General features: G+C 40.5%; 1 protein-coding gene across 2 annotated transcripts in view; it reads right to left on the bottom strand.

Moving 5' to 3' along the window:
* The window catches only part of lrp1ba (low density lipoprotein receptor-related protein 1Ba), a 421,137-nt gene that overhangs the window by 83,954 nt on the left and 324,683 nt on the right, over positions 1–12,500 (bottom strand). For both annotated transcript variants that reach the window (XM_037534585.1, XM_037534586.1), the window contains one exon: positions 2,532–2,651. In XM_037534585.1, the coding sequence (XP_037390482.1) occupies positions 2,532–2,651 (120 nt within the window). The remainder of the gene's footprint in view (positions 1–2,531; positions 2,652–12,500) is intronic.

Below are 12,500 nucleotides of genomic sequence, written 5' to 3'. Positions count from 1 at the left end.
GGCGGAAATTGAATGTGTAGCAAAGTGAAGTCACTCCGTCGGTCAGGCCGACCTTTTCCCCATCAGCACTCACGCAATGAATCATGATCACATTCAGCTAAAACGCTGAGTGGAAAAGCCTTTAAAAGAGCTGGTCAGTCAGAACGCCAACTCACTGGCCACTTTATTAGAAACACGCACCTTGTGCTTCCACTCACTGGCCACTTTATTAGAAACACCCATCTTGCACTTCCACTCACTGGCCACTTTATTAGAAACAGCCACCTTGTGCTTCCACTAACTGGCCACTTTATTAGAAACACCCACCTTGTGCTTCCGCTAACTGGCCACTTTATTAGAAACACCTACCTTGTGCTTCCACTCACTGGCCACTTTATTAGAAACACCTACCTTGTGCTTCCACTCACTGGCCACTTTATTAGAAACACGCACCTTGAGCTTCCACTCACTGGCCACTTTATTAGAAACACCCACCTTGTGCTTCCACTAACTGGCCACTTTATTAGAAACACCCACCTTGTGCTTCCACTCACTGGCCACTTTATTAGAAACACGCACCTTGAGCTTCCACTCACTGGCCACTTTATTAGAAACACCCACCTTGTGCTTCCACTAACTGGCCACTTTATTAGAAACACCCACCTTGTGCTTCCACTCACTGGCCACTTTATTAGAAACACGCACCTTGAGCTTCCACTAACTGGCCACTTTATTAGAAACACCCACCTTGTGCTTCCACTAACTGGCCACTTTATTAGAAACACCCGCCTTGTGCTTCCACTAACTGGCCACTTTATTAGAAACACCCACCTTGTGCTTCCACTAACTGGCCACTTTATTAGAAACACCCACCTTGTACTTCCACTCACTGGCCACTTTATTAGAAACACCCACCTTGTGCTTCCACTCACTGGCCACTTTATTAGAAACACCCACCTTGTGCTTCCACTAACTGGCCACTTTATTAGAAACACCCACCTTATTATTTAGTTTAAGCTCCTAAATTCAACGCAGGACGCATTTGAAGAAAACTGGATTTGAGGAAGTTTGTGTGCTGCTGTTATAATGTTCTTATTAGGGACTAAAGGATTTAATAGATGTGCTTCATTATTTATGATCACCGATTCTTCTCTAATAGTCAGAAGCCCACGCCGACCTGCACGCGCAGAGCTCAGTGTCTGCGCTCCGAGGCCTTCCGCGTGTTTGAGGATAATAAAGTCGTTAGTGACAGCGTCTGTTCAGAAACCGCCTCACACGGCTCCGCACTGAGGAAGACCAGGATCATAAATCAGGGAACTCAATGCTCTGATGTACATTCAGCTCTGGAGCTACCAGGCTAATGCGGCTACTGTGGAAAGGAAGCCTAATTAGCTCATTAGCACGGAGCTAACTGCAGGACTACAGTAAGAAGCTGTGCGGAGTTGTTAAAGGGGAAGTCCACCGAATTTCCAAAGAAGGTCAATCATTTGAACGCTGGGAGTTTTTGCCCCCGGTCTCCACACACGTCCCCGAAATTCACTCGACTTAAATGTTTATGATAAAGAATAAAGTACATCAGAGAGAGAGAGAGAGAGAGAGAGAGAGAGAGAGAGAGAGAGAGAGACAGAGAGCGAGAGAGAGAGACAGAGAGCGAGAGAGAGAGACAGAGAGAGTAAGACAGAGAGAGAGAGAGAGACAGAGAGAGTGAGAGAGAGAGAGAGAGAGAGAGAGAGAGACAGAGAGACAGAGAGAGAGACAGAGAGAGAGGCAGAGAGAGAGAGAGAGAGAGAGTGAGACAGAGAGAGAGAGACAGAGAGCGAGAGAGAGAGACAGAGAGAGTAAGACAGAGAGAGAGAGAGAGAGAGAGACACAGAGAGTGAGAGACAGAGAGAGAGACAGAGAGAGAGAGAGAGAGAGAGAGAGAGAGAGAGAGAGAGAGACAGAGAGAGAGAGAGAGAGAGAGAGAGAGAGAGAGAGAGAGAGAGACAGAGAGAGAGAGAGAGAGATGCTCAGACTGTGTGAAGATGTTCAGACTGGAGATGCTCAGACTGGAGATGCTCAGACTGTGTGGAGATGTTCAGACTGGAGATGCTCAGACTGTGTGAAGATGTTCAGACTGGAGATGTTCAGACTGTGTGAAGATGTTCAGACTGGAAATGTTCAGACTGGAGATGCTCAGACTGGAGATGCTCAGACTGGAGATGCTCAGACTGGAGATGCTCAGACTGTGTGGAGATGTTCAGACTGGAGATGCTCAGACTGTGTGGAGATGTTCAGACTGGAGATGCTCAGACTGTGTGAAGATGTTCAGACTGGAGATGCTCAGACTGTGTGAAGATGCTCAGACTGGAGATGCTCAGTAATCTTAATAGACTTGATTAATAAATTCAACGAACAGCGACGCGGCCAGCTACAGCGTCAGGCTTAAAGCCTGGATGTTTGTGTAAGTGTGGCCTGCAGGTCTGTGACGCTCAGCAGACGTTTTCACCCGGATGTAATGTTTGTGTATGTGTGAGGAGATATGTGTTGACACGGCGAGTGGGGGGGCTCACCGCAGTTGGCCTCGTCCGAGCCGTCGGCGCAGTCTGGGTCCTCATCGCACACCCACAGCTTGGAGATGCAGTGTTTCGTGGTCTTGCACTGGAACTGGGTCGGTGAACACGTGTTGTCAGCTGGAGGAGCAAAAACAGGAGACCGAGAGAGACAGAGAGCGGACAAACAATCAGATTATGGTGTAAAGCACGACATACAGCATTTTATCTGGGGGTGAGGACGTCATAAGACATACATAAGCACTATAACTGGTTCAGCGTGTTTACAGGATCTTAATAATCTGATAACTGCAGAAAATCAGATTGTGTCAGTAACTGGTTCAGTGTGTTTACACTTAATAATCTGATAACTGCAGTAAATCAGATTGGGTCAGTAACTGGTTCAGTGTGTTTACTCTTAATAATCTGATAACTGCAGTAAATCAGACTGTGTCAGTAACTGGTTCAGCGTGTTTACACTTAATAATCTGATAACTGCAGTAAATCAGACTGTGTCAGTAACTGGTTCAGTGTGTTTACACTTAATAATCTGATAACTGCAGTAAATCAGACTGTGTCAGTAACTGGTTCAGTGTGTTTCCACTTAATAATCTGATAATTGCAGAAAATCAGATTGGGTCAGTAACTGGTTCAGTGTGTTCACGCTTAATAATCTGATAACTACAGTAAATCAGATTGGGTCAGTAACTGGTTCAGCGTGTTTACACTTAATAATCTGATAACTGCAGTAAATCAGACTGGGTCAGTAACTGGTTCAACGTGTTTACTCTTAATAATCTGATAACTGCAGTAAATCAGACTGGGTCAGTAACTGGTTCAGTGTGTTTACTTTTAATAATCTGATAACTGCAGTAAATCAGACTGGGTCAGTAACTGGTTCAGTGTGTTTACACTTAATAATCTGATAACTACAGAAAATCAGATTGTGTCAGTAACTGGTTCAGCGTGTTTACACTTAATAATCTGATAACTGCAGTAAATCAGACTGGGTCAGTAACTGGTTCAGTGTGTTTACACTTAATAATCTGATAACTGCAGTAAATCAGACTGGGTCAGTAACTGGTTCAGTGTGTTTACACTTAATAATCTGATAACTGCAGTAAATCAGACTGGGTCAGTAACCGGTTCAGTGTGTTTACACTTAATAATCTGATAACTACAGAAAATCAGATTGTGTCTCTAACTGGTTCAGCATGTTTATACTTAATAATCTGATAACTGCAGAAAATCAGACTGTGTCAGTAACCGGTTCAGTGTGTTTACACTGAATAATCTGATAACTGCAGTAAATCAGACTGTGTCAGTAACCGGTTCAGTGTGTTTACACTTAATAATCTGATAACTACAGAAAATCAGATTGTGTCAGTAACTGGTTCAGCGTGTTTATACTTAATAATCTGATAACTGCAGAAAATCAGACTGTGTCAGTAACTGGCTCAGTGTGTTTATACTTAATAATCTGATAACTGCAGTAAATCAGACTGTGTCAGTAACCGGTTCAGTGTGTTTACACTTAATAATCTGATAACTGCAGAAAATCAGATTGTGTCAGTAACTGGTTCAGTGTGTTTACACTTAATAATCTGATAACTGCAGAAAATCAGATTGTGTCAGTAACTGGTTCAGTGTGTTTACACTTAATAATCTGATAACTGCAGAAAATCAGATTGTGTCAGTAACTGGTTCAGTGTGTTTACACTTAATAATCTGATAACTGCAGAAAATCAGATTGTGTCAGTAACTGGTTCAGTGTGTTTACACTTCATAATCTGATAACTGCAGAAAATCAGACTGTGTCAGTAACTGGTTCAGTGTGTTTACACTTCATAATCTGATAACTGCAGAAAATCAGACTGTGTCAGTAATTGGTTCAGTGTGTTTACACTTAATAATCTGATAACTGCAGAAAATCAGATTGTGTCAGTAACTGGTTCAGTGCGTTTACACTTAATAATCTGATAACAGCAGAAATTCAGATTGTGTCAGTAACTGGTTCAGCGTGTTTACACTTAATAATCTGATAACTGCAGTAAATCAGACTGTGTCAGTAACTGGTTCAGTGTGTTTACACTTAATAATCTGATAACTACAGAAAATCAGACTGGGTCAGTAACTGGTTCAGTGTGTTTACACTTAATAATCTGATAACTGCAGTAAATCAGATTGGGTCAGTAACTGGTTCAGTGTGTTTACACTTAATAATCTGATAACTGCAGAAAATCAGATTGAGTCAGTAACTGGTTCAGTGTGTTCACACTTAATAATCTGATAACTGCAGTAAATCAGATTGGGTCAGTAACTGGTTCAGCGTGTTTACACTTAATAATCTGATAACTGCAGTAAATCAGACTGGGTCAGTAACTGGTTCAGTGTGTTTACTCTTAATAATCTGATAACTGCAGTAAATCAGACTGGGTCAGTAACTGGTTCAGTGTGTTTACTCTTAATAATCTGATAACTGCAGTAAATCAGACTGGGTCAGTAACTGGTTCAGTGTGTTTACACTTAATAATCTGATAACTACAGAAAATCAGATTGTGTCAGTAACTGGTTCAGCGTGTTTACACTTAATAATCTGATAACTGCAGTACATCAGACTGGGTCAGTAACTGGTTCAGTGTGTTTACTCTTAATAATCTGATAACTGCAGTAAATCAGACTGGGTCAGTAACTGGTTCAGTGTGTTTACACTTAATAATCTGATAACTACAGAAAATCAGATTGTGTCAGTAACTGGTTCAGCGTGTTTACACTTAATAATCTGATAACTGCAGTACATCAGACTGTGTCAGTAACTGGTTCAGTGTGTTTACACTTAATAATCTGATAACTGCAGAAAATCAGACTGTGTCAGTAACTGGTTCAGTGTGTTTACACTTAATAATCTGATAACTGCAGTAAATCAGACTATGTCAGTAACCGGTTCAGTGTGTTTACACTTAATAATCTGATAACTACAGAAAATCAGATTGTGTCAGTAACTGGTTCAGCATGTTTATACTTAATAATCTGATAACTGCAGAAAATCAGACTGTGTCAGTAACTGGTTCAGTGTGTTTACACTGAATAATCTGATAACTGCAGTAAATCAGACTGTGTCAGTAACCGGTTCAGTGTGTTTACACTTAATAATCTGATAACTACAGAAAATCAGATTGTGTCAGTAACAAGTTCAGCATGTTTATACTTAATAATCTGATAACTGCAGAAAATCAGACTGTGTCAGTAACTGGCTCAGTGTGTTTACACTGAATAATCTGATAACTGCAGAAAATCAGACTGGGTCAGTAACTGGTTCAGTGTGTTTACACTTAATAATCTGATAACTGCAGAAAATCAGATTGTGTCAGTAACTGGTTCAGTGTGTTTACACTTAATAATCTGATAACTGCAGAAAATCAGATTGTGTCAGTAACTGGTTCAGTGTGTTTACACTTCATAATCTGATAACTGCAGAAAATCAGACTGTGTCAGTAATTGGTTCAGTGTGTTTACACTTAATAATCTGATAACTGCAGTAAATCAGACTGTGTCAGTAACTGGTTCAGTGTGTTTACACTTAATAATCTGATAACTGCAGAAAATCAGACTGTGTCAGTAACTGGTTCAGTGTGTTTACACTTCATAATCTGATAACTGCAGAAAATCAGACTGTGTCAGTAATTGGTTCAGTGTGTTTACACTTAATAATCTGATAACTGCAGTAAATCAGACTGTGTCAGTAACTGGTTCAGTGTGTTTACACTTAATAATCTGATAACTGCAGTAAATCAGACTGTGTCAGTAAATGGTTCAGTGTGTTTACACTTAATAATCTGATAACTGCAGTAAATCAGACTGTGTCAGTAACTGGTTCAGTGTGTTTACTCTTAATAATCTGATAACTACAGAAAATCAGACTGTGTCAGTAACCGGTTCAGTGTGTTTACACTTAATAATCTGATAACTGCAGTAAATCAGACTATGTCAGTAACCGGTTCAGCATGTTTACACTTAATAATCTGATAACTACAGAAAATCAGATTGTGTCAGTAACTGGTTCAGCATGTTTATACTTAATAATCTGATAACTGCAGAAAATCAGACTGTGTCAGTAACCGGTTCAGTGTGTTTACACTGAATAATCTGATAACTGCAGTAAATCAGACTGTGTCAGTAACCGGTTCAGTGTGTTTACACTTAATAATCTGATAACTACAGAAAATCAGATTGTGTCAGTAACCGGTTCAGCATGTTTATACTTAATAATCTGATAACTGCAGAAAATCAGACTGTGTCAGTAACTGGCTCAGCGTGTTTATACTGAATAATCTGATAACTGCAGTAAATCAGACTGTGTCAGTAACCGGTTCAGTGTGTTTACACTTAATAATCTGATAACTACAGAAAATCAGATTGTGTCAGTAACCGGTTCAGCATGTTTATACTTAATAATCTGATAACTGCAGAAAATCAGACTGTGTCAGTAACTGGTTCAGTGTGTTTACACTTAATAATCTGATAACTGCAGAAAATCAGATTGTGTCAGTAACTGGTTCAGTGTGTTTACACTTAATAATCTGATAACTGCAGAAAATCAGATTGTGTCAGTAACTGGTTCAGTGTGTTTACACTTAATAATCTGATAACTGCAGAAAATCAGATTGTGTCAGTAACTGGTTCAGTGTGTTTACACTTAATAATCTGATAACTGCAGAAAATCAGACTGTGTCAGTAACTGGTTCAGTGTGTTTACACTTCATAATCTGATAACTGCAGAAAATCAGACTGTGTCAGTAATTGTTTCAGTGTGTTTACATTTAATAATCTGATAACTGCAGAAAATCAGATTGTGTCAGTAACCGGTTCAGTGTGTTTACACTTAATAATCTGATAACTGCAGTAAATCAGACTGTGTCAGTAACTGGTTCAGTGTGTTTACACTTAATAATCTGATAACTACAGAAAATCAGACTGGGTCAGTAACTGGTTCAGTGTGTTTACACTTAATAATCTGATAACTGCAGAAAATCAGATTGTGTCAGTAACTGGTTCAGTGTGTTTACACTTAATAATCTGATAACTGCAGAAAATCAGATTGTGTCAGTAACTGGTTCAGTGTGTTTACACTTAATAATCTGATAACAGCAGAAATTCAGATTGTGTCAGTAACTGGTTCAGTGTGTTTACACTTAATAATCTGATAACAGCAGAAAATCAGACTGTGTCAGTAACTGGTTCAGTGTGTTTACACTTAATAATCTGATAACTGCAGAAAATCAGATTGTGTCAGTAACTGGTTCAGTGCGTTTACACTTAATAATCTGATAACAGCAGAAATTCAGATTGTGTCAGTAACTGGTTCAGCGTGTTTACACTTAATAATCTGATAACTGCAGAAAATCAGATTGTGTCAGTAACTGGTTCAGTGTGTTTACACTTAATAATCTGATAACAGCAGAAATTCAGATTGTGTCAGTAACTGGTTCAGTGTGTTTACACTTAATAATCTGATAACAGCAGAAAATCAGACTGTGTCAGTAACTGGTTCAGTGTGTTTACACTTAATAATCTGATAACTGCAGAAAATCAGATTGTGTCAGTAACTGGTTCAGTGCGTTTACACTTAATAATCTGATAACAGCAGAAATTCAGATTGTGTCAGTAACTGGTTCAGCGTGTTTACACTTAATAATCTGATAACTGCAGTAAATCAGACTGTGTCAGTAACTGGTTCAGTGTGTTTACACTTAATAATCTGATAACTACAGAAAATCAGACTGGGTCAGTAACTGGTTCAGTGTGTTTACACTTAATAATCTGATAACTGCAGTAAATCAGATTGGGTCAGTAACTGGTTCAGTGTGTTTACACTTAATAATCTGATAACTGCAGAAAATCAGATTGGGTCAGTAACTGGTTCAGTGTGTTCACGCTTAATAATCTGATAACTACAGTAAATCAGATTGGGTCAGTAACTGGTTCAGCGTGTTTACACTTAATAATCTGATAACTGCAGTAAATCAGACTGTGTCAGTAACTGGTTCAGTGTGTTTACTCTTAATAATCTGATAACTGCAGTAAATCAGACTGGGTCAGTAACTGGTTCAGTGTGTTTACACTTAATAATCTGATAACTGCAGTAAATCAGATCTTGTCAGTAATCCAATTAACTTGTTTACATGCACTTTAGTAGACACGATGTAAACGTAACGTGAAACAAACATAATGAGCATTTTTTTAAAACATTGAGTCACTTTAGCAGAAAATATGATTAAACGTAATCTTGAAGATGAAGAATATCATTTGCTTTTTGAAGAAACCTCTTTATTAGTCTTTAAAAAGTAAATTTCGTAAGAGTCTGTTTTCATATTAACCGTGCGAGCCCAACTCTCTTCGCGAAGGACTGTAAGTCTCTGTCATTCCAGAGTGAAATCAGAGGCTGGGGTCTGTGCTCTGCCCACAGTAGGCTGAGGCTAAGCTAATCTAAGCTAAACTAAGGTAGATTAAGCTTCACCAGCCACTCGCTGACCTACATTGGAGCTAAAACCCAGGCCATTGCCTCTGGGGAGCGGATCCAGGCTCTAGCGCCCCCTTTCTAAGGGGATTAGCCTTGTTAAACCCTCCCTCTGTTAGGCTAATCTCAGCTATGGGCTAGCTTCAGTTACCCCACCCCACAATTACCACCTGCTAGGCTAACGCTGTTCACTCCTCCTGCCAGGAACTCTCACAGGCCCCAGTCTGGCGCTCTCGCTGTCTCTCAGAGACCATTACAGCCTCTCCTTTATCTGTGCCCCTCCCGTCTTCTGCACTCTCTCGCTCTCTCGCTCTCTCTCTCGCTCTCTCTCTCGCTCTCTCTCTCGCTCTCTCGCTCTCTCGCTCTCTCGCTCTCTCGCTCTCTCTCTCGCTCGCTCTCTCGCTCGCTCTCTCGCTCGCTCTCTCGCTCGCTCGCTCTCTCTCCTCTGCTCCGATCTCAGGAGGCTAGCGTGGAAGATTAGGCCCCTGCTGTGGTTTCAAACGGAGGATTGCTCGGTTCTTTCAGCGCCGAGTTCTGCACACGAGACTGACCACGACACTGACTGGTACAAAGACTCTGGATTCCTCGCCTTCACTCCACTCTCCAAATGGTGAAGTGCTGAAATTCAGTGGGAAATCTAACACCTTAAGGCTCCCTTGTAAAGGACAAGCCACATGGGATTAATCTAGCCTGGAATTACAGTGATGTTACGCTTTATAGCACAGGATTAATATAATCTGGGACTACAATGATGTTACGCTTTATAGCACAGGATTAATATAATCTGGGACTACAATGATGTCACGCTTTATAGCACAGGATTAATATAATCTGGGACTACAGTGATGTTTCGCTTTATAACACAGGATTAATATAATCTGGGTTTACAGTGATGTTACGCTTTATAGCACAGGATTAATATAATCTGGGATTATAGTGATGTTACGCTTTATAGCACAGGATTAATTTTACCTGGGATTACAGTGATGGTACACTTTATAGCACAGGATTAATCTTACCTGGGATTACAGTGATGTTACACTTTATAGCACAGGATTAATATAATCTGGGATTATAGTGATGTTACGCTTTATAGCACAGGATTAATCTTACCTGGGATTACAGTGATGGTACACTTTATAGCACAGGATTAATCTTACCTGGGATTACAGTGATGTTACACTTTATAGCACAGGATTAATATAATCTGGGATTATAGTGATGTTACGCTTTATAGCACAGGATTAATATAATCTGGGATTACAGTGTTGGTACACTTTATAGCACAGGATTAATTTTACCTGGGATTACAGTGATGTTACACTTTATAGCACAGGATTAATATAATCTGGGATTATAGTGATGGTACGCTTTATAGCACAGGATTAATCTTACCTGGGATTACAGTGATGTTACGCTTTATAGCACAGGATTAATCTTACCTGGGATTACAGTGATGGTACACTTTATAGCACAGGATTAATCTTACCTGGGATTACAGTGATGGTACACTTTATAGCACAGGATTAATATAATCTGGTGATGTTACGCTTTATAACACAGGATTAATACAACCTGGGATTCATTTTATGATTTATTTCATATAACAGGATTATTATAATCCATTTCTATGGTTCATTTTAAATCACATGATTAATCTAACACCTCTTAAAACAGCGCTTTAAACTTTTTAAATTACTCATAACTCCTTGAGACAAGTTGAAAAATGTGTTTACAAGTAGGAGATATTTTATCATCAATCAAATCTTATGAAAACGTATAATGAAACCTCCAGACTTGAGATGTAAAAGACATGATAAACAAATATAATTACTTTGGGAACGCCATAACTAATGTTCATGATTTTTCCATAAAGCTCATCTGTGCCGAGTGGAGAGAGAGAAGAGACAGACGGAGAGGGTCACTGGGTCACCCTTGCTGTCTGGGTTAATTTAATTGAGAAAATAAAAAGTAAATTGGGGTGCTAAGCGAGAGCAGCTCCTGATTGGGGTAAAGTGACTGTAGATGAGTTTAAAACTGATTAATCTTCATTGATCGGCTCTAAAAGCAGCTTCAGCTGTGATAAATGAAGCCATATTTTAAACTGACACTTTATGCACTGCGGTGCTACAGTTACAGCCCACTGTAGCCTCTCCAGAGAGAATAGGTGGATATAATCAAGCACAGAGAGTCGCAGTCTCCATAGACAAACACTGGCAGTAGAGGGTCGTACTGAAGACCTCAATGACTTTAAACAGGATGCCACCTCTGCCACAATCTGTTTGTGTAATTTCTGTCCTGCTTGATCTGCCCTAGACAACTGTAAGTGCTGTTATTGTGAAAGGGGCGTGTCTAGGAGCAACAGCAGCTCAGCCATGAAGTGCTAGACCACTCAAACTGACAGAGGGGGGCCACCAAGTGCTGAAGCCCACAGTGTCTATCCTCTGTTAAATCTCTTATTAGTTACAAACTGCCTCTGGAAGTAGCACCAGCAATAGAACTGCACAATAGCAGCTTCATGAAATGGGTTTCAATGGCCGAGCAGCACTATGCACAATGCCAAGTGTCGGCTGGAGTGGTGTAAAGCATCACCACTGGTCTCTGGAGAAGTGGAACTCTTTTCTCTGCAGTGATGAATCAGCTTCTCTATCCGCCAGTCTGATGGACGAGTCTGGGTTTGGCGAATGCCAGGAGAACGTTACCTGCCTGACTGCACTGTGCCAGCTGTGGAGGAATGATGATATGGGGCTGTTTTTCAGGGGTTGGTCTAGAACCCTCAGTTCCAGTGAAGGGAAACCTTAATGCTTAAGCAGACAAAGTCGTTTTGAACAACTTTGTGAGAACAGTTTGGGGAAGAACATTTCCTGTTCCAGCCTGACAGCCCCAGCGCACAAAGCAGCTCCATAAAGGCCTGGCTGGGTGAGTTTGGTGTGGAAGAACTTGACTGACCCTCACAGAGTCCTGACCTCAACCCCACCCAACACCTTTGGGATGAACTAGAATGGAGATTGTGAGCCAGACCCTCTCGTCCAGCATCAGTGTCTGACGTCAAAAATGCTCTTCTGGATGAACGGGCAAATGTTCCCACAGACACTCTCCGAAATCTTGTAGAGCTTTCCAGAAGAGTAGAAGCTGTTAGAGCTGCAAAGGGGACCGACTCCATAGTATTGCCTATGGATTTAGAATGGGATTCATAAAAGCTCCTGTAGGGGTGATGTGGACGTGTCCCAATACCTTTGTCCACCCGCTGATCTAATCATGACAACAAAAGGGAATAATAATAATAAGCCACTGGTGAAAATGCTGAATGAATAGATTCTTCAGATTCAGCACAGATGTTTAATCTGATATTTGAATAGCAGATTAGAGGTATAGTTGTTAAGGTGTTGCTACATGGTTGCTATGATATTTCAGTTGGTTCTTAGGGTATTGGTTGGTTGTTAGGTGGTTTCTAAGGTATTGCTAGGCTGTTT

The sequence above is a fragment of the Pygocentrus nattereri genome, chromosome 25 (genome assembly GCF_015220715.1).
Source record: "Pygocentrus nattereri isolate fPygNat1 chromosome 25, fPygNat1.pri, whole genome shotgun sequence".
Lineage (NCBI taxonomy): Eukaryota > Metazoa > Chordata > Actinopteri > Characiformes > Serrasalmidae > Pygocentrus > Pygocentrus nattereri.
The sequence above is the reverse complement of the archived record's forward strand: the minus strand, read 5'-3'. Positions and strand labels throughout refer to the sequence as shown.